We start from the raw sequence: 25,978 nt of genomic DNA, 5'->3' as shown, positions 1-25,978 counted from the left end.
ATTAATGTGTTTAGTATTGATTTGATAACTTGTGCGCAACGCTTATGTGAGAGGCACGTAGATTATTATGTCAGTGAAGTTCTTTGTTTGATGCTCCTCTTCAGCTCCCTTCACGTTATCTTCCTCGGACTTTTCATTTGCACATCAAAAAGTGAGATGAGACATTGAGGGATATATAAAAACATTAGTGAACTCTACTGACAATTAGTGCTGAGTGGATGGATCAAGTGATCAGTCTCTTGCAATATAATCCGATCCGACCACAATTTGAGCCCAAAAGCCCAAGAGTAAAATAAAAGGCCTCTTGCTTTTAATACACGTCTATAGTCTCTACAGCTAACACGTACAAAAGACGTGGCTGTGTTTGCTTCCTGGATCATTTATAGTTAAACAATCTCTAGCACAGGGAAAGCAAGTGAGATACACATCTCGTATAGCCTAAGATTTCAAAATCTCTCACTCTATAAACGTCAGCGTTAATAAGGTCCCAACGCAAGAGGCTAAGCCATCGCGACGGTCGTCGGAGTCTCTGATGGATAGGGTGAAGACGAGCTGTTTATCCATGGCAGTCACGTTTCATGAAGGGCTTAGCTACGTCAAAGCCTTTTTTGTCGGCCAGGTACGTGGTTCAAGCCACTGAAACATGCGGTTCAGAGACTCATGGGTCTTGAACCATGATCATGTGACGTGTTTGGTTAGCTCATGTATAATGCTTAATTGATTAAGTACTTCATATTATTATAGTATATTTTTATTAATCATTTAAACATTCATGTGTCATAAAAAGCTTCTAGTAGTTTCGTATTGTCATATGGTCAATGCTAGAACATGTTCAAAACATTTTATTTTGGTTTTGAGTAAAATATTTGGATGCTTGATTTTTTTGGTTATGGAAGACAAAGAGGTTGACGGCCAAGAACGAGCAAGAAGCTACGGAAGCTCATTTAACAGAGACAAAAATGCAAGTTGAAGCAACTGATGAAGCAGAGAACGCCAAGAAGAGGCTTCATCAATCTTCTTAATGTTTTTTACTGATTAAATCTGTTTTTTTTTTTGCTAATTATAATGTATTCGTAATGTTGATTGTATTTGAATTGATGTTGCTAACTTTTCTCCGCAATTTCAGTATTTGAAAAACCTGAATGTAGCAAAGAAACAACAACACATGCAGTAGATGCACATTGGGGACGAAAGATATGTTATTACACATGAAACCAAGCTATCTTCTTCTATTATCTTGGTTTGGATTAGAACCAAGACCAAATACCACAAAAGGAAGCAGTAGCTATTATTTGTTAATGCTGTTGAATTTTTTCACTTTCCTTTTTTACTGCATGATGCTGTGTTTTTAGTACATTAATGTTTCTAAATTTTTTTTTGCTCTTTTAGTTTCCACAGCCTTTTTACTGCATGGTCCGGTCCTATAATGCTCTTTTTTAAATTATGATTCCGTACAAGTGAAACATTAAAAGAAAGATTGACATGTGCTATTATGGCCATCGAAACCAAGACAATTTACCGATGAGTCCATTGTTAAGGCAAAAAGTCTGTTGGAGTTAGATGACTTACTCTCCTAAGAACTTTCTGCAGAAAACATTGGCAAGGCATTGAGGTGGAAGAAAGGTAGGATTCTCCTTCTCCTTCCCTTAAGATCTTCTAAGCTTGTCGCTTCTTTGGATCTATCTTGTGGTCGTTTCTATAATTTTCAAAATGTGATTTCTACTGATGAATCATTGTTCTTGAAATCTTGTTTCTCTTCTTGAGTTTCAGATTTTCAGGTGTAGACATGTCTTATATTCCTCCACATAAGCGACACTCAAAGGATCCAAACAGACCCTCCCCTGTTCCAGATTCTCTCGTTACAAAATTCAAGAACAACCTTGACTTCAAGAGTAGCAGCGATAAAATCAACCGTGTTACATTTTCAGAAAATTTCATTTCCAAATGGCTACTTGTTAGTTCAAATGGAATCAAGGATGAGTTTCCTGCATCTGTTGATTTTGTGCCCTTTTCCTCGGATTCTGTCGAATGCGTAAATGGAGAAAGGCCTTTGGTACTGATGAACAACGACATCAACAAAGGTTTGTGACTTAACGTAGAATCTAGAATTTGGCTATGTATTTTTGTCTGAGCATCTAGCTAGTGCCTATTTTTGTTAGTTCTATGGTCATCTAAATGCTATAACATACAACACTGTGTATGCACAAACTGAAGTGAGTGAACAAGAAGAGAGAACACAGTGGCTGTTAATAGCAGAGAAGGTGGAAGAGGATCTTGTGTTGGCATATGAGCGAGCTAAGACTTCAGTAGAGGAGAATCAACATGTATTGAGATTGGTTGCTAGGTTTGGTAAAATACTCCTCTACAAGTAAGCGATTCAGGGTCTGATCTACATCTTTTTATGTACAAAAATTTTCTTTTTCTGACATATACAACATAAAAACAGGAGGAAACCTGGTCCTCTAGCTGAATTCTCACAGAAAAACTTTAAGAAGATGTTCTCTACAAATGTCCCAACTTCTAACTTGCAACACATGATGTCTAATGTGGTACCAAACCATGGATTCTCTGTTGACTTGGAGAAGGAAACATACACTGTGAAGGTACTTGTTATGTTTTCTTAGATGCATCCTTTGAACGTCATTTAGTTATTAAATTCATACTTATCATGGATTTCCAACTTAAAACCGTAGATTGACTATATCCCTTTATGTATTAGTTAATTATTTCTCTAACTACCGATGTGAGACTTCATCTATCAACATCATTAGTGTATGATTTGTTGTATCTGGCTTTTATTCTCAGTTATCTCATAGTACTCGCCCCACTGAAACAATCAACTGTAAGTGTACCATTAAGGAAGACGGAAGGCTCAGTATGTACAAGGCTGAGCTTAATGTTGTATGGCATATGGTTGTTGATATGTCATGCATTGATAAGAGCCTGGACATGAGGCTGATGCTTGCTGCCAAAAGGAAAATGACGGCTCTCACTGTGAGTTGAATTTAGATATTTACTTTACTGGATATATAGCCTCTCTTGGACTTATGGTGTGTGATCTTTCTATGGTTGGTTGGTAGGAGAAGGAGATAAGTGATATTAAAGGGCTACTGGATTCAGCAACTGTTGATCCAAATGTGAAAGGCGGTTTAAGGTGGCCTCTTGGTAAAGCTTCATCTGGAGATGGATACAGAATATTTGAAGTTTGTCACGTTAGAGCTACTATCTACAAAAACCAGACTCTCAGCCTTAGAGTGAGAGAGACTGATAGATTCAATGAGAGGACTGGAACAGGAGCAGTCAAGAGAGAGGTGACCTTGATACTTAAAGATGTCAACACTAAGTTACAGGTACATTATCATGCTTTTGTATTGATGCATCTTTTGGAAGTGAGACTTATAGGGATTAATTAGTACATTTTTTGTCTGCAGGAGCAGAATATTGAGAGGGGTTGTGTTATTGAAATGCTTCGAGATACTCTTGGAACCATATGGGACTTTATGCATTGTGATGCCTCCTCTCTTACGTAACTAAGAAGCGTGTGATGTTGCTAATACTATTGGTTTTCTCTTTTACTTTCTCCTGATTTTAGTACAATAACAATGTTAAGGGTTGAACTTGCGTGTGAAAAAAAAAAAAAATAAACAGAATTTGTTTGTTTGTTGCACCTAATTTCATGTACGCATGATTCAGTTTCAAACTACAAACAAAGATTGCATTGTATTAGTATGACCTGTATATAGTATGCTAGTTAACATCCATATACAAAAATTTCTACACTCCTAAATGGTTGTTCATATCAATTAAGATACAAAAGAAATCAAACAAATCCTTAGTAGCTTCCATATGGTATAAGAAATGTTACCAAACAAATAATATACGCATATAACATAGGTTCCAGGACCATTCAAAATATAAGAAACGAAGGTTTTTTATTATCTGAAAGTATAAGTGATTGAGAAGCAACAAGATGTTGGCTCATCAATCATTTTGGTTGTTCCAAGCACAACCTTATTAATCTGTCACACAAAGATATTTTCATTTTTGTCTTTAATAGTGTGTGTTTTCTTCACATCCTGGACATTGAGTAGTCCATGGTTTCCACGAGATAATCTGCATCTTCCTTAGTGAAACAGAGAGGTGGTGTGATTCTAAAAACGTTTCCAAAGTGGCCTCCTTTACCGACCAACACACCCAGTTCTGTAAGAACGTTCATAGTAAACAAATTAAATTTAATATAATTTCACCTGAGAGACAATAAGTGGAGGAAACACAAACCCAACCAACCTTTCATTTGATTCATGATGTGCAAAGTCTCTGCAGTTGCAGGAGTCTTAAGCTTGCGATCACTCACCAGCTCTACTCCAAGCATCAGCCCTCTTCCCCGAACATCCCCAATAACTACATTAGAGAAGGAACCATATCCATAAACAAAATGTTATAACGAGAGAGCATGGGAGAGATAAGAGACAGAGAGGTTTAATTACTTTCATGTTTCTCTTTAAGCTGACTGAGTCTTCCTTTGAGGTAAGACCCAACCATGGACGCATTCTCCTGAAGATTGTCTTTCTCAATCACATCCAGAACAGCTAGACCAGCTGTAGCAGCCACAGCGTTCCCACCAAAGGTGTTGAAGTAGCATCTGCGTGTCAACACTCCTGCAATCTCCGGAGTTGTCACAACAGCTCCCAAAGGAAACCCATTCCCAATCCCCTTTTTTGATACCAGCAAAGAAAAAAAAATCAATTTTCAGTTGCTTTTTTCTCAAGTAAGGTGGGGACAACTCTTAACCTTAGCCATAGTAACAATGTCAGGGACAACATTGTGAGCCTCAAACCCCCAGAAATCGCCAGTGCGAGCGAATCCAGACTGAACTTCATCCGCAATGAACAGTCCTCCAGCTTTCTTCACAATATCATAAGCTGCATCAACGTACGTCTGAGACGTGCATGAGGAGATGCATCGTCGCGAGAGGGAAAGGGAAACGTTGTGGACTGTTCTTTTAGCCGTGAGTCTCTGCATCTTCTCTCTTTTTTTTCTCGTGGTGATGTAATGGTTGCAGAGACTACACCACACTCTTTCGATGGTTAACGATGATGTTGTGAGAGACATGAGGTTGGTTTATATAGAGGCTCGGCGAAGCTATATGATTAATGCTGACGTACGTTGATGATATAACGTTTTGTTAATTAGAATAAGGTGTTTTCCTGCATTTGCAGTAATGAATTTTTAAAATTTATACTACTATATTTAAAATAAAATATTATTATATATTATTTTTATCAATGTTTTAGATTCACACAAAAGTAATGTCAAAATTCAAAATAAATTTTTAGTTTAAGTTACATATAAACAACAACAATAAATTTAATGCGAAACTTTGAGTTAGAGATCCTAAACCATTTATAGCGTCTATTTCTAATATATAATATTTTAAATGGTATAATTTCAGAATTTGCTTACATTGGATGATTTCGATTTTGTTTTAATTTTTTTCCTTGTTGTTTATAAATTAATTTCTGCAAGCTGGCAGATAACAAATGATTCTGCAAATGACATTACCTTATTACCATTCAATGAATGTTGACTGAGATCGATTACCAAAAAAAAACAATGTTGACTGAGTAAATTAGTGAATCATGCATGCAAATCTCCTAACTCCAGGGATGAAATAAAAACTCGTTTTCGCTGTCATTTAACCGAGTTTTTCTGTTTACATCAATTTTTGTTTTTGTCAAACATTTTGCTTCAATAATCAGTTTTGATTACAAAACAAAAACTACATAAAAGATGAAGGTTTTAATCCATTTTTTTTTATTACAAGTTTCATACATTTTAAGATAAAACGATTAAAATAGCAAACCCACGTCCCAACTAATTTTCACGAGTCAGGATGGAGCAAATATAAAGTGTATAAGTAATTGTTTATACAGAAGTTGTTTCGTAACTGAACCGATTTTATATCAAGTTGTGTGTATAATTTGGTCGAGTGTATTTGGTATAGTACCTAGAAAAAGGTAATGTATTTGCCTATTTGGTAAATGAGGGATGGGGTGTCAATCATGACATTGGTCATCTACGGAATACGGTCGACAACAATAATTTACAATACTATGATATGTTTTCATGATAGCTACAAAATCTAAATCGGTTTAAGACACATAATTGTCTTACCGCGATCCGCATGCTACAAGTCCCGAAACCGTAGGCATTAAACTATTTAAAGGTTTGCTCATAAGAAAAAACCACTATATAAAAAGACAATGCATGGAGGGGCGATATGTGTGCATGGGGGCACGTGCTCTGCGCAAGCTAGTGGAACTGCTGATTTGTTTGTTAGTCCCAATGAAACCACCTAGTGTCGTCAAATTGTAATCGATGCGACGATGCGTCGTCTAATCTCTCAGTAAACAAATGCATTCTTAATAGATATTCTCTGATGAGGCGATGAGCATCGAAGTTATGGATTGTCTCCTTATCACTTTTTTTTTTATATTTTCTCGTTTAGATGAAAATTGAGACTATAGATTTAGTTCAATAATTTGTTTCCTGCCAGGTTTAATTCTGAATAGACAAAAATACATTTTTTTTTTAACACCGACAAAAATACATCTAAAATATCAAACTTCACGATAAAGAAGGAATATGTTAAAGCCATGTTACCAAAAAAAAAAAAAAAAAGGAATATGTTAAATTGGATCAAACTGTTAACATCTATTTAAAATTGGGCTTTGTGTAGTTTTTCGGTTGGGCTTTTGTTTACAAAATTATAACTCTAATTTCTTTTTGATTCCTTTGTTTTAGTTTGAAGTACTCAAGACGAGTTACGACAAACAACTTTTTAGTAATCAGAAAATAGAAATCAAACAAGAATTTAAAATGTTAAACAAGACCAACTTTCATTATTATTTAATACAAAACTCCTTAGAAATATTTATTTAGTCCAAATGCATATATAGTTCCCCACACATTGTATACTTTCTTACACATCCATATCCTTGACACAATCAAATCGAGCTGACGACTCCATCATCCTCTGTCTCCACACCCCTAGTTCTCGAGTTCACAACCCTACAATTAAGTCTTACCTCACCTTGAGTTCCAGTCAAAGGTTTAAGTTTTCCCATCCGAACCATTGATTTAGCAAATGCTTTAAAGAACTCGAACGTGTTTTTGCTGTATAGTTCCACCAGTGGAATTGTGTCGGCTCCTGGAGTCGAGAAGAGTTCTTGATCGCTCTGGATTACACCTTTCCCTTGACGAAGATTGGTGTAGTAATGACTATCGAAACGATTTGGAGTCGCGAGGTCAAAGTTGGCCAGAACGGTCGGGTTCCCGTTTTCAGGGCACAGTTTACGGAGTTGGGTGAGGAAAGTTGGGTTTATACTCGGGTCTGGTTTATTGGTACCGTTGAAGTTGTAGAGACGAGGTGTGATAACTATACATTGTGCTCTTCCAAATGTGTGAGCACCTGTACAAATATGACAAAAATATGGTTAGATAGATTCTTTATGTGTTAATCAAAGATGAGTCACGTTTTGTCTTTTACCATATATGCTAACGCATATATATATATACTAATTTGGTTGGGGTATCATGTATTTCAAGCAAATGGGTTTTCTATTTAAAGTATAGTATTGAGCGTATTGACCAATTCCTATGACTTAAAAACACATTTAATAATATTTAATATATTGTTATGATTCAAACTTGAAAACCTTGTATAAGAAAGTCATCACAACTCAATATACGAGTTGTCATTATTAAATTAATCGTATAAACCAAAAGACTTTTCATCACAAAAGTACAAATTTACCAGAAAGAGCAACTAGATCTGAGGTGCGGTTTAGACCAGCGTCTCTAAAAACTGTTTTAAGTTCAGCAAGGGTGGCAAATGGAGAAGGAAGAGCTGTATTAGATAGATCGAAGAAAGCTTGTGAGCCGTCTCTTCTCCCCAATGATACCGGCCACCATGGACCTCCCGACTATATACCATAAAACACAAACGTCAAAGTTTATAACATTTTGATTATAAGTCATGATCATGTAGATATGTACATACCAAAAGCACTGATATTTGAGCGGCGATGGCGAGAACATCCGCACAAGACACTGTTCCTGGACAAACTTCCTCAATCTCTGCTTTCATTCTATCTACAACATCAAACCCTCTAGCCGAATTTGCGTTTGGAGCAGCATCTTTCTCGGACCTGAACGATGTGGAATTGTCCAGTAGGACGGATGCATCACAGCCCTACATAATCATATTACATTACATGACCATGTTATATAATAATTCAAAAACGTCATAGACTTTTATTTATATAAAAAGGATATATATTGAGCAAGTCAAATACGTTAACAAAACAGTCATGGAAATGGAGGCGAAGGAGGCTAGCAGCAATACGAGGATCACTACCCAATTCTTCGACGATGACTTTCCCAACGATAAGGAAAACACCTGGGCATGTTCTGAAATAGAAATCAGGCCTCAGCTGAGCATTAGAGTTTGATGCTTGAAGGAGAAGGCAACCCAATATTAGGGCTCCCAAAGCACTACAAGAAATTGAACGAGAAACCCCCATTTTATGTTCAAGGAGGAAGACAAAAGATGATTATAATAAGTTGATGATGAATTAGCTAAGGCGTAGAAGGAGTATTATATAGAGAAGCCCGAGTGTTTTCTTCTATTATACTTATTAGACTACTAGGAATTATTTTAAGGACAATTTTTAATATTTGATTAAAATGACGGGGAAATAATAATTTGTTTTTAATATACTGGAAACTCAAAACCTTCGGAAATCCTAGGAAGAACTGTGGCGTATGTATATCACATGAATATTTCTTTTGGTATTTAGCAAGATATTATATTTACTATTACCGGGTTTTTTGAATAAGCATACACTATAATAATGGAGTATATATATTGAAAATCATAGGCACAAATTAACAAAAAAAATGCATGAAATAAATACATGTTAAAACTTAAAAGACATTAATGCTATATGGATGCAATTGTCAGTAAAAAGGTGACAATGATTATAAAAAGAAGCAATAAATGAAAGCAGCTGTTTCTCAGAAATTATATAGTATTTGATAGAAAATATAATGAAAGACCACAACTCATCAAATAATAAAATAAGTTAAAATATATATAATTATAAAAGATGTGATTTATTTTATGATACAAGTGAATATAAAATATAAAAAAAATATTTATGATCTGCATGGTTATAAATTATAATAGATCAGTTACAAATTCACTGTTTTTTAATATGTTATAAGTATATAGAGTAATCAACTCAAAAATACAATTATATTATTTTAAATAACTCCAAGCACTTGTATTGTAGCTGTGGACTTTTTACTCTCTAAAAATCCACTTACAGAGAGAGAGTTTTTAACGCCGCTTATAAACTTCTTAATTTATTTGAAAACATAAAATGTTTGCAAAGTTCAAAGAAAATACATAGTATATGTTTGCTCCTGAGAATTGAAATTCGAAATTATTGAGTGTTGATGTGATTTTTTTTCCACAGAAAATTTATAAATAGACGACATAACGCTGAAATTAAATTGGGATTTAAAATTGCATGATGCTAAAGTATATGGTTGTACTTGTACTTGTTGATATATATCAAACACAATTTACTATTTCTTTTACCAAAAAAGCATTTACTATGTCTTTCACAAGCAAAAAAATTATATCTATAGAAACATGTTTTACAACTTTAAAAGAAAACCCAAACTCGTAAGCCATAAAGCAAAACTTATACTAAAACTCAAACCACCAAGGCATCAAACTCTAAACTAAGAATCTAAAACCACCAACGACTTTTATCATCACCGTTATCGTTGTCTCCACTATCTTTGTCTAATATTTCTTATAAGACTTAATCCGTAACTTGACCAGCATTTGCCATGAAAACCAAACACTTGCAATTGATCAACACAAATAATAAAAGTACTAATTTTTTACAAAATTGCAACTACAAATTTAAAATACCAAAAAGAGAAGTTAATTAATTACTTAGTTTTGTTTGACCCGTTACTTTATTTTCTACGCAACTAACTAATTAAATTTATTAAAATTTATATTCATTTAATGTTTTCAGACATTAAAAATTACTTATTAGAAGGTATTAATCGACATCACCGTTTACCAGAAGAGAAAAGAAACAAACATCCTAATATCATAGTTTCAATCTAATCCAAATTTTGTTCATCTCTTAGATTCAGAATAGTTATCAGTAAATATTATTTTGAAACTTTAAAGTTTCAATATTCCTTACGATTTTGGCTTTCTTTCTTTTTTTATATTAACATTTTCTACAACAAAATTAGATTTGTAAGAAAAACCTCACAAATTATAAAAACGCCAATATACCACCATCTCTACGTCATACATCTAAACACCAAAGTTAGCCACCATAAAGAGATGTAAATTACATACAAATATTCGATTTGTAAATTAACACAACATATGAATTTAAATTATATAGCTCCGGGCCTCCGGCGTTATAGAAGTCGCCGAAACTGTTAGCCAAAAATATATATTTTCTCTATTCCAGTGGCGGCTAGAGCTTCCCCAACATGACTAATAAGATTCATGGTAATGATATTAATTTAATATAGTCAACACTTTTAATCTATGAGGAGAGTATTCATAAAAGATAAAGCTTTTATAAGGCGGATGCGTCATGCCTATCTATCATAGTATCATACACAAACTAGTGATGGGCAAATTATCCATAAAATCTGATCCGACTTTTGTTATTCGTTTCTATTCGATTCAAAAATTTTTAGATATCAAAGCTTCGTAAAAACAAAAAAATCACAAATATTATTTTTTGAAAAGTCAAATATCCGATCTGATCCGTATATTTATAGATATGTAATGTAATTATATATACAAACTATTATATCTATACATATTTTATGATATAATTTGGTTAACTTTTTATTTTAAGCTGTTTTTTAAAATTTTTGTTTTGGTTATTGCATATCTAATTTAATTTTTATATTGATTTAAATGTTAACATATGAGTTTTCTTATTAGTCTTGTTAATATTGAATTTTTCTTTACAATTTATGTTAAAATGTTTGTTTATTAGTATGATATTATTATTTTTATTTTAAATTGATATTTTAAAAATTTTTATTTAATTTTAGTGTTATACCATTATTTTATATTTTTATATTTTTAAAAAATATAATTAGCGGATCGAATCAAATAATCCGCAAATATTAGAAAAAAGCTGAATATCCGAAATTTTCCGAATCAAATCAAATCATAGATGGATCGGATCACAATACTGCGAATTTTCTGAATAAGGGGGATGCATCAAGTCATGCCTATCTATTATACACGTACACAGGCAATGTGAGATAAAAAAAAATATCTTTCACTTTTGACCAACATTAGTCTCAACTCTCAGGCTTGAAAAGGACTGGATTTTTTTCTTTATAAATAGGTATGTCATTAACTTTGTCAATGAGGGGGTACTAAACATGGTGGATTTTAATGGGTAGATTTATCCGTTTTAACATCCCTACTTACGACCATCGTCTAAGTGGACTTTATTAAATTGTAAAGACTTGGAATCCAAGTTTTATTGGAGCCAAATGGGTCACAAATATAGTGGGTAACCCGCATGAATGTTGATTTGGGCAGGTATTTAGTTGACCAAGTAATGTTAGACGCAAGTAAATTTATTTGGTACCCACTTGCAGTTGGGACGGATTAAGTCACGGTATACCCAAAAAACGGGTTGCTCAAGGCACATTTTAAGACCAGATATCATGTCATAGTAATCTCATAACTAGTGGGAACATTTATTTAGTCGAAATACATATATTGTTCCCCACTCATTTTAATATTTTCTTACATATTCATATCCCCAGCATGATCAAATCGAACTCACAACACCATGATCTTCATTCTCCACACTCCTGATCCTTGAGTTCACAACCCTACAGTTCTGTCTTATCTCACCTTGAGTTCCAGTCAAAGGTTTAAGATTTCCCATCCGAATCATTGCTTCAGCGAATGCTTGAAAGAACACGAACCTGTTATTGCTGTATTGCTCCACTAGTGGAATCGTGTCTGCTCTTGGAGTCGAGAACAGTTCTTGATCACTCTGAATCAGTCCTTTCCCTTGACGAAGATTGGTGTAGTATTGTTGATCAAAACCATCTGGAGTCACAGGATCGAAGTTGACCAGAACAGTGCCATTTCCGTTTTGAGGGCACAATCGACGGAGTTGGTCGCGGTAAGTTGGGTTTAGACTCGGGTCGGGCCTATTGGTACCATTGAAGTTGTAGAGACGAGGTGTCACAAATTGACATTGTGCCCTTCCAAATGTGTGACCACCTATACAATTTTGACAAGACTTGTTTAGATACATTTTATATGTTTAATCAAAGATGACGGGTCACTTTTCTCGTTTTACAAACTCATCTTATTATTCAAATTCACGTGCTAGAAAAATAGTTGTTTGGAGATGGTACTTTGTTTGTATCTATTCATTTGCCATAATATTTTTGGTAATGTATTCCAAGCAAATAGGTTTCCATTCTTAACTTATATTGACTAATTCCTATGCGTATAAATTTTCCTTTTTGAATACTAAATATCTTGTTGACAAAAACGAATCAGAAAATCTTATGTTAAGATTCGACTTTGACACTTTGTACAACTATTTCACTATACAGTATTAGTATTTGTAGAATGTAATAAGCACAAATTAGCTCTACCAGATTTCTGTTGTAATAAAACGTTTTAAAAAGCATATTAGGAGGAAAATACCCAATCAAAATTTGTCAAATGACAATATATATTTTAGTATTTAGTATTTCATTTGTTGCATACGCAATTCTCTGGTTACTTATCTATAAATTTACCAGAAAGAGCGACAAGATCTGAGAGGCGATTCAGGCCAACATCAGCAAAACTTTTTTTAAGTTGATCAAGAGTGAAAAATGGAGAAGGAAGAGCTGTATTCGCCAGATCGAAGAAAGCTTGTAAGCTGTCTCTCCTTCCCAAAGGAACTGGCCACCATGGACCTCCCGACTATACGACAGAAAACACTAACATCAGCATTCATAACATTTTCGACTAATTCATCCATATAAGTCATGATGTAGGTATGTACATACCAAAAGAACTGATATTTGAGAAGCGATGGTGAGAATATCTGCACAAGACACCGTTCTTGGGCACGCTAACTCAATCTCGTCTTTCATTCTATCGATGACATCAAACCCTCTAGCCGAATTTGCGTTTGGAGCAGCATCTTTCTCTGTTCTGAACGATGTGGAATTGTCTAGCAGGATCGATGCATCACAGCCCTATAAAAGCATAGTACATTACATGAACATTAATGTATAAATTAATTCAAAACATTGTATAGATTTTACTCTATCTGTAACTGTAAATGGTTACGTAAAAGTACTTTTGTCCATGAGCACGTCGTGAATACTGTATATTAAAAGATAATCAAGTTGAGTACTAAGTGCCTTACATTAACAAAACAGTCATGGAAGTGAAGGCGAAGGAGGCTAGCGGCAATACGAGGATCAGAGCTCAATTCATCAACGATGACATTCCCAATGATATCGAAAACTTGCCGGCATGTTCTGAAATAGAAATCAGGCCTCAGCTGAGCATTAGAGTTTGATGCTTGAAGCAGAAGGCAACCCAAGATTAGGGCTCCCATGGCACTACAAGAAAATGAATGAGAAAACCTCATTTTCCTAAGTTGATTTGAGTTCTGACTTCCGAGTGTCGATGATGGTGAATTAGCCTAAGCGAGAAAGAGCATTATATAGAGAAGCAAGTGTTTTCTTCTATCGTTTTATTAGTTTTTTTTTCGGATCAAGGGATTAGGTATTTAAGGCCACAAATAATCTATTTACCAGAGTGGTTGAAAGAGAAATAATAGTTATTTTAAAAATTAAAATTCACCGGTTCTTTTGACGGTGCTCAAATTCTTTGCACATAATATACTTGATTAGTTTTTGGTTGCATTTGTCGCTGTGATTAATCAACCTTAAGACTGATCATATTTCACTTCAATTGTATATTCTAGTATAATTTACAACGATAATATATTTTAGTATATTTTTATTTTGAACTAACTCCATATATTCAGTTTCATTGCGGATATTGACTTTTTAATAATTAACTACAAATCGTGTATAATTCTATAAAGAAAAGGTTCTCAACACCAGTATATATTAATTGTATATCTATTTCAAGGAATACATGATGCGTTATAAGAAATGAATTCACATTATTGGGTGTGACAAATAATTTATGAACGACAGTAAATGTCAACTGTACATAGTACAAAAATAATGGTATGATACTGAAATCGAATAGTATGAAATTATGAAGAAAAGAAAAACAATTTGGATTCAGGTAAGGCCGCAAGATATATGAGCGTTAATACGTAAATTACAACTGTATGTAGAAATCATAATATCAATATGTCATCATGTGATAAACATTTTCATTAGTAACATGTTATAGCTGATCTCTTAATTTCTAATACGATATCTATTTTTCAGGAAAAGAACTCAAGAAAAATGATTCAAAACGTAAAATTGTCATCCCCCTCCATAAATTTTATGCACTTTATCCATTTTATCTGTTAAGGTTTGATAACCATATAAAAACAATGTTACTATTTCCTTATTAGCAAATACTATTTTTTAGAACCTTCCTAACTAGAGTTGTTTCCTAATTAGCAATTACCATTTTCTATTTTTTAATGACGGAATGCAAATCGCTTGTGGTTTATCCTTCGCATTCCCGTGAATAACGCGAATAGAGCCTCAGATCAGAGGCCACCTTCACACATCGGTAAACAATAATAATTTAATCTGACATAACAAATTTACCTAATACATACATCAGTTCCATACGAGTCCATATGATAGTCTTAATTATGGTTAACCTAATCTAATACTTTTGCTCCTTGTCTTTTCTTCTCCTTTACAAGAGTCCGAAGGGGACAAATGGTTTAAACTTTATCACCGGTATTTAATTTAAAATTTATTTCATAGAGTAGGAAGGGAAATAAAAAACATTAGAATGCTTTAGTCATTCCTGAAATCAAGATGAAATCGAAGACAACATAGCTAGAAACAAAAGAAAAATATTAGTTCTATGGTTTGGACAAAAGGAAGAAAAACCAAACAAGAAGTTGGACAAATACTTGGCGAGAAGACATGGATTACCGTATTATCATGAACCGGGACTAAAGATAATCTTTTAGGTGAGACAAATTTAAAAAGTAATCATTGACGCATTAGTTATTGATTTAAAATGAAGTAGAGGTTCTTCCGGAAGGAACAAATATCTATGACAGGCGAAAGAGGTCGGATAATACCGGAACCTAACCAAAGATTTTTGGTTAAAGAAATATGAAGAGAGCCTTTGAATTTTCCGGATCCTTTAAACTAGAAGTATGGAGGATTATGTATTGGGATTAGGGAATACATAAGCCACGTTTAGTAAACGGGGTCTCGAATGTGATCCCAAAGCAAGCTAAACTTGTGTGTTCAAATGATTGATAAAACAGAAACCTAAGATAGCTCAAGAAGAGTTTTAGTAGATGGAAAATACAAAGGAAAAGAGCATCTTTAGTTTTTTTTCGCGATGATCAAAAGTATGTTGTTAATATCATAAATGTTGGAGGAGGAAAGTTACTTTGAGACAACTCTATAGGTTATATTCATTGATGTTTCGTAAGACATACATACATAATATATGCAAAACACTTGCTAGAAAACTAACTATCTCGTACAGACTTTCGGGGAAATGATATCTTTAGTCATATATAGTGCTGCTTATGCATGTTTTATGTTTGGTCGGCTGGCTCTAGTGAGAAAGATGAGAAATCTTTGAACTAAAACTTTTGAAATACAGAAGAAAGAAAAAGAAATCTTTGAACTAAAACTTTCGAATTAGACTATACAATAGAACCGTTTTAATTCATTCAGTATAACAATCGATCATTAACCCAAATTTTACAAACTGACTAACTTTTTTCCTCACTTTTTGATTATTTCACGGATGGTCCTAGTCTAGTAGAGTCGGAATCGAAAAGAAACGAGAGACTCAACACAAGAAAAAAAAAACTAAAGCGAACACGAACGGATACACATATCGGCCCTGTTCGTTTACCTGTTGCGCGAGATTGATGTTCGTTTTGCTGTCGCGTAACCTGTGACCTGTGATTGGTCGCATGTTGTAAGTTGCAGGTTGTTGTTCGTTTTAATGCGCGACTGATCGCGCGACCAGTCGCAGGTTCCGATTCAAGTCGTCCGAAAAACAACGACTAAAACTTATAAAAACTTTGATCATGCGACATGTAAACAAACATAATTTTAGTCGAATGTCGCAAGTCGCAAATCGCGCTAACACGTAAACGAACATAATTTTAATCGCAGGTCGCAGGTGGCCAGACAGGTAAGGAACAGGCCATTGTTTTTTTTTTCCTCACAAATACGACGACCGTGGCGTGTCGTTTCGTCAGGTGACTCAGGTCTTAGTCACATTCAAACACAAACAATATCAAATCCCAAAGCACGAGTCTTTTGGTTCCACTCTCTGTCGGACTAAAACTAAACCCCCTTCTCCTTCTCTCCTTCACTCTCTCGCCTTGGTTCCGACGATTTGTCTTCTCCCGTAACTCTTTCTAATTTCTATGGCCGAACCCTCACCATCGGGCTCTGCAATTGAGCCTCGGAGCATAAACCCTCACTCGAATCCGTCTCTCACTGCGAATGTCCGTGCGGAAATCGACACTTCGTCACCGTTTGTTTCAGTCAGAGAGGCGGCCAATCGCTTCGGCGGCTTCGGTTTCTGGAGACCTCACAGCTCTGAACCCCTTCAGGTTTCTCCCTCTCTTTTTGGGTTTTGTCTGAATAAAAGTTATCATGTCTGGTTTGTGAATAAAGAGAGAGAGAGAAACACAGCTTTAACTGAAACTCTGTATTATTATTATTCAACCTTAGTTTCTTCACATTACAAGACTGCTTATTTATACAACTTAGAGAACATTATACGACATGATGATGATGATATGTAAAGTAATGTTTTTGATTTTGGTTGTAGGATAATGTCAAAGAAGGTGAGCTACAGAACTATCTAATGGTCAAAGAGTGTGAGACGCTTGAGGTGATGAAGGAGCTTGAGTTGGCTAAAGCCAGGATTATAAATCTCAACTCAAAGCTACAGCAGAAGAAGAATGCGTCGTTAACAGAAGAAGTTCAGAGTCATATCAAGCCAGCGGGTGTGGTACTTCAAGATTTAAACAAGGCAAAGATGAATCTGTGCAAGAGAACGGTAGATCTCTCGTGTTTACGCCGTTCTGTTGAGGTTTTGAGCAAGCAACTGAAGGAGGAAAAGGATGCACTTGAGAAGACCCGCGAGAGAGTTATGCACAAGTCTCTGAAGGTTATTTCTCTAGAGGAGGAAGAAGAAGCGAAGAAGGGTGAAACCAGCGAGAAAGATCTTGAGAACAACGCGTTGATAATGATTAACGAGGTGCGAAGACTCGGCTGCGAAGCTCAGGAGTTCAAGAAAGCAGGTGAGAAGGCAGTGGAGGAGATTAAACACACGAGAGAGAAGGTCAAAACGGTGGAGATAAAGTTGGTGGCTGCTAGAAGGATGAAGGAAGCGGCTAGAGCTGCTGAGGCGGTTGCAGTAGCAGAGATTAAGGCTGTTAAGGGAAGTGAAAACACTGTGACTATCTCTGCTGAAGAGTACGCTAAGCTGTCTCTTGACGCTAGAGAGGCAGAGGAAGAGGCGAGGAAGAGAGTGGAAGATGCAATGTCCAGAGTCGAAGAAGCGAATGTTTCAGAGATGGATACTCTGAAGAGAGTAGACGAAGCGGCGCAAGAAGTTGAAGCCAGCAAGAAGGCGTTGGAGGAAGCAGTGGAGAGAGCCGACGCTGCAAACGCTAGAAAACTCGAAGCAGAAGAGGCGCTGAGAGACTTGAAGTCAGAGAAAGGACAGAGGAGAAGATCATCAGTGAATAACACTGCCAAGTTCAAGACCAGAAGAGAGACAATAACAACAAATAGTCTGATGGATGTAAACGGTCTGCATCTGACGTATGATTTTGTTCCTGGTCCATCATCATCTTCAGTTCCTGTCTTGAAGCCAGCGATGTCAATAGGGCAAATACTCAGCAAGAAGCTACTAGTTGCAGATGATTCAGACATGAGTGTTGTTAAGGAGAGATGTAAAATGTCTTTGGGTCAGATGCTGGCAAAGAATAGCAATGGTGATGGAGCTCTGAGCAAGAAGAGTGAAGGGAAGGAGAATGAGAAAAGATCAGTGAAGAGAAAGAATATTGGATTTGCTAAGATCGTTTTGTTGTTAAACAAAGAGAGCAAGAACAAGAAGAAGAGCAAGAAGATTGGTTTGAACCTGAGGTGATACAATGATTCAGTGGTTTTAACTTCTTACTTTGTGATCAGTAAATTTAGGAAAAGTTTAAAGTATCGTCTCATCTTGTGTCTGGGCCTTTAATGGGCTTTGTATTGGGCTTTTGTGTTCTTTCATTAGTTCTTTGTCACATTGTGACCGTAACTCTCTTATGTGTAACTGTGTAAATCATGAGTTTATTTCTTGTACACACAACTTAGACGATTCATTTTCATGACTTATGTTTCTGCATAGGCTTTGTATTGGTTGTATCAGCCTATTTATACTCATTAAATCCGATTGTTTTTGTTGAGTTAGTCACCAAGTGAAACTTCCTTGGGGTATGATAATCCAAAGCTTTGACGTAGTTCATAAACTTATGTCCATCCTTGTGAGGTATTCCCGTCACAGTTGCTTCAACTCAAGCCTTGAATCTCACCGATCTTGGACGAAAATCCCGCTTTTCTTGTGAATTTAAACAAAACGTTTGTTTGGTTTTATTAATAGTTTATAGGTGTGAATGTGCATTACATTTTTGTAGATTGTAGCCATATTACAAACTTTAGTTCGTATTATAATGCTAGAAATCTTAGCTTGCTTTCAATTTCTGAGTATATATGTATGTATAAGAAGTCTCTCATGTGGTCTTAAACCTAGATCATTTTTTAAGAGAAATATTACTATGGACTTGAGTAACAATGATCCCCTGAAATGGTTGGAAACTATTTTATTTTATCAAAGGTCCCATTAATGAACCCTTTGAGACGGTATAATATGTTAATATAGATTTAACTGAATGGTAGCAAAAAGTCATTGCAAGACAAACTAAATAGTTATATAAGGTTTAAACAAGTGAAATGTGGAAATATATAAAAGGAAATCTGAAAACTTAAACTGGTAGATAAACAAACATGGAATTTAAATTAGAGCATCTCCAAAAAGAAACTCTATTTTGAAGTTTCCAAAACTCTATATTTGAAGTTTCAATGTGTTCTTCTCCAAAAGTAAAACTTCAAACCTAACTTCAAAATTATTTATATTTTACACTATGGTCCTTATATTTGTCATAGTTGATGTAAATTCATAAAATTTCTATAAATAACTAGTACATATATATAAATATTACAGAAATATTAATTAAAAAAATCTTACACTAAACGATAAAATTATAAATAAAAGTACATACTTAAATATTAAACTGCAAACAAATATTACATTATTCCATAAAATTATTTCTATAATGCTCCCATATATGATCAATTAGTGCATTTCGAAGTAAGAAATGATTCTCTTTATTTTTTATTTGTAGATTACGAGCCAAAAATTGTTGAAATCGGATATCCTCATAATATGGCTGCTGATAGTTTGATATTATCAAACGAAAAAATCCTTGATCTTTTAAACGAAAGTATAACAAGCAAGGAAAAAGGTCATGAGATGATTGAATTATGACTACAAAATAAAGCAAAAAAGTTAGCTTTTAAAAAAGTAAAAGAGAAAAATAAAATATTGCTAAAAAACTTAGCTTCTATCAATCATGTTAATATTCGTGAATACATTCGATCTAAACAAGAAAGAATCATACGAAAAATGCGTCAAGAGCAACAACAACAATCATCTTTGGTTACACAAAATTTGTTTGGACAATATTTTGTAGATTTTTGAGGTTCCGGAGCAAATTTACCATACTATTAGTGTTGTCATAATATTTAAATTTGAGTAATAATTATGTCTTCATGTGTCTTTTTAATAAGCTTGTATTATGGTTTTTTGTAATATTCTTGTTGTTTAATTCTAGTTTTAAAATATTATAAATCTTGTTTTAAATTTTTTTATTTAATTTCATGTGTAAAAATTAAATTTATAAAACAAATTTAAAAATATTTATGAGATATAAATTTTTTAAAGATTAAAACAATAAACAAAAAAATATTTAAGAATTATAAATATGATGTATAATTGTAAGGACCAAAATACAAATAAAAAGATGAAACTTCAAATTTGAAGTTTTGAAAAGTAAAACTCTATATTTGGAGTTTCACTCTTCAAAACTTCAAATTTGAAGTTTTGAAGTTCCTTTTTGGAAAGCAAAAAACTCTATATTTGGAGTTATAGAGTTTCTTTTGGAGATGCTCTTACAAACCAAATTTACTTAATTACCAGTGTTCTCTTTTACTTGAATATCATATAACTCTAAATGCAATAAATAAACAAATATAGTAATATATGTGTGAATAAGGGAGTGAAAACGTGGAAGAAGAACCATCAAGGGCCAATGAAATAATAATAAGTTCGAAATATGATGAAAATATTGAAACTTCAACTTTTGAGGAAAATAAATGTAACTGTGTATATGCATGTTCATCCACGTGGTTCATGCAGCACAGCATATCTGTTCCCCACTTAGCCTGGCCCAACCACAGGCACAAGCACTATAAAGATAAGTAAATCCTAACAAATCCAAAAGGGAAAAGAAAAGAGTAAATATAATACTTATGATATTGCAACTTTTTTCTTGCAACTCTAGCAAATAGAAGATTATTTGTATTTTAATCGATTGGGGTTTCACCTTCTTCCAGAATAATTGGTAGAAAGTTTGACCCCACATTAATCAATTATTTTTACTAAAACGGTAATACCAACACTAATCCTACTATATAAAAGGGACTAAATTCAAGGCTTTTGAGACTATCCACCTCAGCCAAAATATTCTCATCCAAAAAAAATTAGAAATAGATGTCATTTAAAAGATAATTAACTAACATATGACTTTTGATATTTCTAGAAATTTCAAATTTGTAACTGCTAATTTATTAATAGAATCATATATCTATATTAAATTATGTTATATTTTTAATCGTTAGACTTCAACGGTAAATAAATTATTAATTTATAATATATATAGTTTATAACTTTATATTGTAGTTATAAATAAAGAGAAAATAACCGGAAAGGGTGAAGAAGCTCATATAAAATTATGTAACTAAAATGGTAAAATAGTGAGTAAAGAATTAGAAATAGATGTCATTTAAAAGATAATTAACTAACATATGACTTTTGATATTTCTAGAAATTTCAAATTTGTAACTGCTAATTTATTAATAGAATCATATATCTATATTAAATTATGTTATATTTTTAATCGTTAGACTTCAACGGTAAATAAATTATTAATTTATAATATATATAGTTTATAACTTTATATTGTAGTTATAAATAAAGAAAAAATAACCGGGAAGGGTGAAGAAGCTCATATAAAATTATGTAACTAAAATGGTGAGTATGATGAGGTGAATCTAAGAAAATTTATTGTACAAATTATGGTGCTTTCTTCGTCCACTATAATGATTTAAAATAAAATATATATTCACATAAATAAGTCAATATTTGTTGTTTTTTTTTGGTAAGATGTTAAGATTATCATTTTCTGAAAGGTTACACTATTGTTTTTAAACAACTTATTACAGCAAGGAAACAAAAACAACCAACAACAACTCAAGGTAAAAAAAAGCCTTAAGGAAGTCTTATACAAGAAAGATAAAAAGAAATATAGAAGAGGAGAAAGGAAAACTTGCCGGGTAAGAGAGGAGACAGTCACCGCATCATACGGTCGAAAGAGGCAAGGATGACTGATGAAGGTGAGGAGTCAGCTGTGAACACACGAGCATTACGCTCTTTCCACAGCAGGTAGATGGCTGACTGAAAGTAGAGCTTGATGACTGGAGTAGCGTGCGCATCTGCATTGACGCGAGATTGATTGATCCAGGCTGCAACAATGTATAGATCAGCCGGAGGAGAAATCCAAACTTCAGGAGCAAAAAGCTCCAATATCAAGCGAGAGAAAGAGCACTCAAAGAAGAGATGATAGTGAGTCTCTATTTCCAGATTACAAAGGACGCACGTTCCTGAGACATTTAACTCCCAACGCCTCAAGCGATCCTTGGTTGGCAGTCTTCTCCGCAAAGCCAGCCTTGATATAAACACATTAAGTGGAATATGTTCATTGAACCAAATAGTCTTGTGCCAATATTTGTTGTTGATAGTGTTTATATTCTTTTCTCACATTAGTATCCATATTTTTTAGTAAACTGATCCAAAGAGATTAGTTTATGGAGCTAACCAAACGAGGATTATAGTGTTTACTTTAGAAAAAGTAATAGGTTGAATGATAGATGGCGTGCGTGCTTTTTCACATGGAAATCTGCACATATATTAAAATTGTAAGATTTGAATCATAGAGAAAATATAGTGTATATGACTGAAATTGTGCCATTCCGAAACTAAAGATGGCTAAAATTCTTCTTTGTCAAAATGCATAGATGTGAATCTTATATGAATAGAGTTCTCTATTGCTTATAGCAGTGTAATAAACTCCGTGTGTAAAGGAGAAAAAATATTATATAAGTGAAAACAAAAATTATGATTTTTTTTCTTGTGTCTATAGGCTCTTCGCAATTTGAAGAAGAAATAACATATTGTGTGAAAATCTTTGGCTCGGTCAAATTTTATCCAGTTGTTTATAAAACTGTTGTTATCTGATTCATGTAATTTTTCAGTGTTGATTTAAAAGCCAAAAAAACCCATCTATACTGACTTTTTGATATTTTTTTCTGTGATTTGAATTTAAAAAGAGATAAAACTTTCGATAAGTTATGTAAACTCAGAACAAGTATTTAGCTTTAGAAAGCATTTACATGTTTCAAACTTATAATATATACATATATAATGTTTAAAATTATGCATATAAAACCTGTATAAAATGTGCCTAAATATGTTTCTCTTCTTTAATGTGTTAATCGAACTATATCTAACATTATTTTAAAATTTCAAAAAGTTTATCACATACAAAAAACCATCAATAAAAAATATAATTCTCCATCTACAACAACAAAAATGAAAAATTATAAACATATAAATTTAAATTAAGAAAAACTAACATTGGAAAAACAAGAAGTTAATGTAAAAGAAAAAAATCGACAAATAATATTATAAATAAAATAAATTTATAAGACACAATCCGCGCGAAGCGCGGAAAAAATCTCTAGTTGTAATAATAGGATACAGTGAAACCTACCCGTCGGTGGCTGACATTACCGGAGAAAGAGACTAAAGACGAGATCTTCTTTTCTTTTCTCTTCATGATTTATGTTAGAGACTAATTAATTTGCTAAACCAAAAAAAGAAAGGAAATAGGATAGTTTTTTTTTCGTTGTAGTGGCGATATCAAGAGAGCTAACATGAGAGCCAAGGAAATTATTTTTGAAGTTTTGAGGTGTATGTTTATGCCTTTAATATTGTAGTAAGAAGAGCCAATGAAACTCAGGATGGACAGCGCCAAAAATATCGATGTGTGTGATCATGATGGCGCTATCCCTCCTGAGCTTTACAGATTCTTCTCTACTTTATCTCCTGTTTATATTAAAAAGCGACGAAGACATTTAGAGAGGAAGGTGAAGGTAAGATGAAAGGAGTGAGAAATAAGGAGAAGAGAAAGTGTTATTTATAGATAGAGAATGCGAGTTTAAGAACTTGGGTTCAATGGAACACACGTCATCGTCTCTTCTTCGAACGTGATTCTACCAAAAATATATCATTAAGAACTATTTTCCTGAATTTCTTGGAATTTTTTGTTGGGAAAGTAGTCATACTTATACTATATAGTCCAGATGTGATTTATTGGATCCCGTATCGTTTGTTTGACTTTCTTTATCTCAGGTCACTTCATACACAGAAACTGAAGACTTAATTCAAATACATTATTAATGCTATTGGAAAATCAATTATGAATGCATCTATTGATTCTATTCTAATACTACCCTCTTTTTTTAAATATAAATAGTTTTACCTAAAAGCACTAATATTAAGAAAATTGTTACTTTTTAAAAAATACTTTCTCTATTTTTTAATGTTAGACTTTTAAAAAAAAAATTGTTTCAAAAAATGTATTTTTTGTGTTTTCTATGAAAATGGTAAACTTCAAATTAATTGACTTTATTGAATTATTATTGGTTAAAAATTATTGAAAATTAAAAATTACAGAAAATAATACATTTATTATGGTAGTTTAATATATTTTTTTTAATATGTGTAAAAATACTAAAAAATTCTATCTTTGTAAAACGGAGAGAATATCATTTAGTTAATAAATTCAACCAATTATAAAAAATCTAACATTATTTAAATGGTCACACAATATCCAATAAATATAAAAGGTGCATTGAAATAAGAAAACTACTTGTATTGTGAAATAATTTTTTTTTGTTAAAACTACTTACAATATAAAACAGAGGAATGAGTATATGTCTATATGATAGCATATCTGATACTATCCCGGATTTTAAGTAAATGAATTATATATGCATACAATTGAAGGAAATTTTCAGAGACCAAAAAATTTGTGTATAGTATGGAAAATTAATAGTCCAGTAATAAAACCTATGAAAAGCTTAATACGACTGTTGTCTTTTATTTGGAAAAACGTAATTTATACTACATGCATTTCTTCAATATAATTTATTTACCGCATATTAGTAAATATATTTGGTTCGAGATTCAAAATATCGGACCCAATGCACATTTGCAAACTACGAGACTCCACATGTTCACAGTATATATATATACTGTGGGTTACAATGTATAAAATATGATTATTTTGAAATATGCAGATTAATTGTTTTTATAATACTAGAAACTACTGAAAACAATAATAAAGATGGAAAGAGTGATGTTAGCGTAAATAACTAAATATAAAATATCGGAGGTGCAATTCTTGCCAAAATAGGTAAATTTCTGGCAAATGACGGTGAAGGTCTTTCCCATATATGTCTACCAATATGATTAGATTAATGAATGTCAAGACTTCTTTTTCTTATTTTTGCTTGAGAAAGGTGAGTGCCAATACTTTTTACTTTTCGTTTTTAGTTATTTGTTTTTTTTCATGATCCCTGTCGAGTGCCGACTACGGTAGTTTGTCAAATACGTATTTAATTACTAGAGGTTCCAACTTTCAAAAGATATATGATTGAGGGTCAAGAAGACTACAAATTAATTTAGTATTCTAATATATCGACCTAAAAAAAATAGAATTGGTTAGAGTCTAATCGGAACTGATTTTATCATATTTGGTACAGAACATATAATTTTTTTTTTTTGTTAACGGGTGTACTGGATGTTCAAACATTTGTATAGTTGCTAGGTTCACATGCTGCTGAAGTTTGATTGTGTGGTTAGAAGAACATATCAAAAGTTCAGATGGTTTTCTATTTCATGTCCAAAGTTTTGATGGTTATAAATGATCCTCCTGTAAAACAAAGAAAAATGGGTTGTATTGGTTCTTTTCAAATGATGATTATTATGTTCCCCATTGCGCATCTACGCTTTAAACAAATATCACTTTTAAAGATACATTTTCTTATAAAAGTGAATCTGGGTGTTATTAGTTACTATGTTTACATCAACCTCACATCATGCGGTGTAGTCAATGCTTACAATAGTCCTCCCATTATCCCATATCTCTCATCGCTACATTCTTCT

At 33.3% G+C, this 25,978-nt stretch overlaps 6 protein-coding genes across 6 annotated transcripts; 3 read left to right on the top strand and 3 right to left on the bottom strand.

Annotated features, from left to right (window-relative positions):
* Positions 1-218: 218 nt before the first annotated feature.
* Positions 219-1,432, top strand: LOC106449001. The gene is made up of 3 exons (XM_013890809.3): positions 219-234; positions 444-619; positions 897-1,432. The coding sequence occupies exons 1-3, from the start codon at positions 219-221 to the stop codon at positions 1,020-1,022; spliced, it is 318 nt and encodes a 105-aa protein (XP_013746263.2). The 3' UTR covers positions 1,023-1,432.
* A 73-nt stretch (positions 1,433-1,505) lies between these two features.
* On the top strand, positions 1,506-3,626 carry LOC106450359. Its single transcript, XM_013892009.3, has 7 exons — positions 1,506-1,623; positions 1,771-2,081; positions 2,215-2,368; positions 2,447-2,603; positions 2,806-2,994; positions 3,081-3,350; positions 3,432-3,626. Exons 2-7 carry the CDS (start codon positions 1,787-1,789, stop codon positions 3,528-3,530), a joined length of 1,164 nt encoding a protein of 387 aa, XP_013747463.2. The 5' UTR covers positions 1,506-1,623; positions 1,771-1,786; the 3' UTR covers positions 3,531-3,626.
* A 287-nt stretch (positions 3,627-3,913) lies between these two features.
* Positions 3,914-5,127, bottom strand: LOC125608337 (alanine--glyoxylate aminotransferase 2 homolog 2, mitochondrial-like). The gene is made up of 4 exons (XM_048778604.1): positions 4,792-5,127; positions 4,488-4,713; positions 4,288-4,401; positions 3,914-4,200 (listed from the first exon to the last, which is right to left on the bottom strand). Exons 1-4 carry the CDS (start codon positions 5,110-5,112, stop codon positions 4,070-4,072), a joined length of 792 nt encoding a protein of 263 aa, XP_048634561.1. The 5' UTR covers positions 5,113-5,127; the 3' UTR covers positions 3,914-4,069.
* Positions 5,128-6,873: 1,746 nt separating this feature from the next.
* On the bottom strand, positions 6,874-8,635 carry LOC106447672 (peroxidase C3-like). Its single transcript, XM_013889647.3, has 4 exons — positions 8,358-8,635; positions 8,063-8,254; positions 7,817-7,985; positions 6,874-7,471 (listed from the first exon to the last, which is right to left on the bottom strand). Exons 1-4 carry the CDS (start codon positions 8,583-8,585, stop codon positions 7,008-7,010), a joined length of 1,053 nt encoding a protein of 350 aa, XP_013745101.2. The 5' UTR covers positions 8,586-8,635; the 3' UTR covers positions 6,874-7,007.
* Positions 8,636-11,803: 3,168 nt separating this feature from the next.
* LOC106449000 (peroxidase C3-like) lies at positions 11,804-13,821 on the bottom strand. Its single transcript, XM_048778603.1, has 4 exons — positions 13,527-13,821; positions 13,162-13,353; positions 12,907-13,075; positions 11,804-12,376 (listed from the first exon to the last, which is right to left on the bottom strand). Exons 1-4 carry the CDS (start codon positions 13,752-13,754, stop codon positions 11,913-11,915), a joined length of 1,053 nt encoding a protein of 350 aa, XP_048634560.1. The 5' UTR covers positions 13,755-13,821; the 3' UTR covers positions 11,804-11,912.
* Positions 13,822-16,599: 2,778 nt separating this feature from the next.
* LOC106447668 (WEB family protein At2g38370) lies at positions 16,600-18,697 on the top strand. The gene is made up of 2 exons (XM_013889642.3): positions 16,600-16,907; positions 17,129-18,697. Exons 1-2 carry the CDS (start codon positions 16,719-16,721, stop codon positions 18,455-18,457), a joined length of 1,518 nt encoding a protein of 505 aa, XP_013745096.1. The 5' UTR covers positions 16,600-16,718; the 3' UTR covers positions 18,458-18,697.
* Positions 18,698-25,978: the final 7,281 nt, after the last annotated feature.

The sequence above is a fragment of the Brassica napus genome, chromosome A4 (genome assembly GCF_020379485.1).
Source record: "Brassica napus cultivar Da-Ae chromosome A4, Da-Ae, whole genome shotgun sequence".
Lineage (NCBI taxonomy): Eukaryota > Viridiplantae > Streptophyta > Magnoliopsida > Brassicales > Brassicaceae > Brassica > Brassica napus.
The sequence above is the reverse complement of the archived record's forward strand: the minus strand, read 5'-3'. Positions and strand labels throughout refer to the sequence as shown.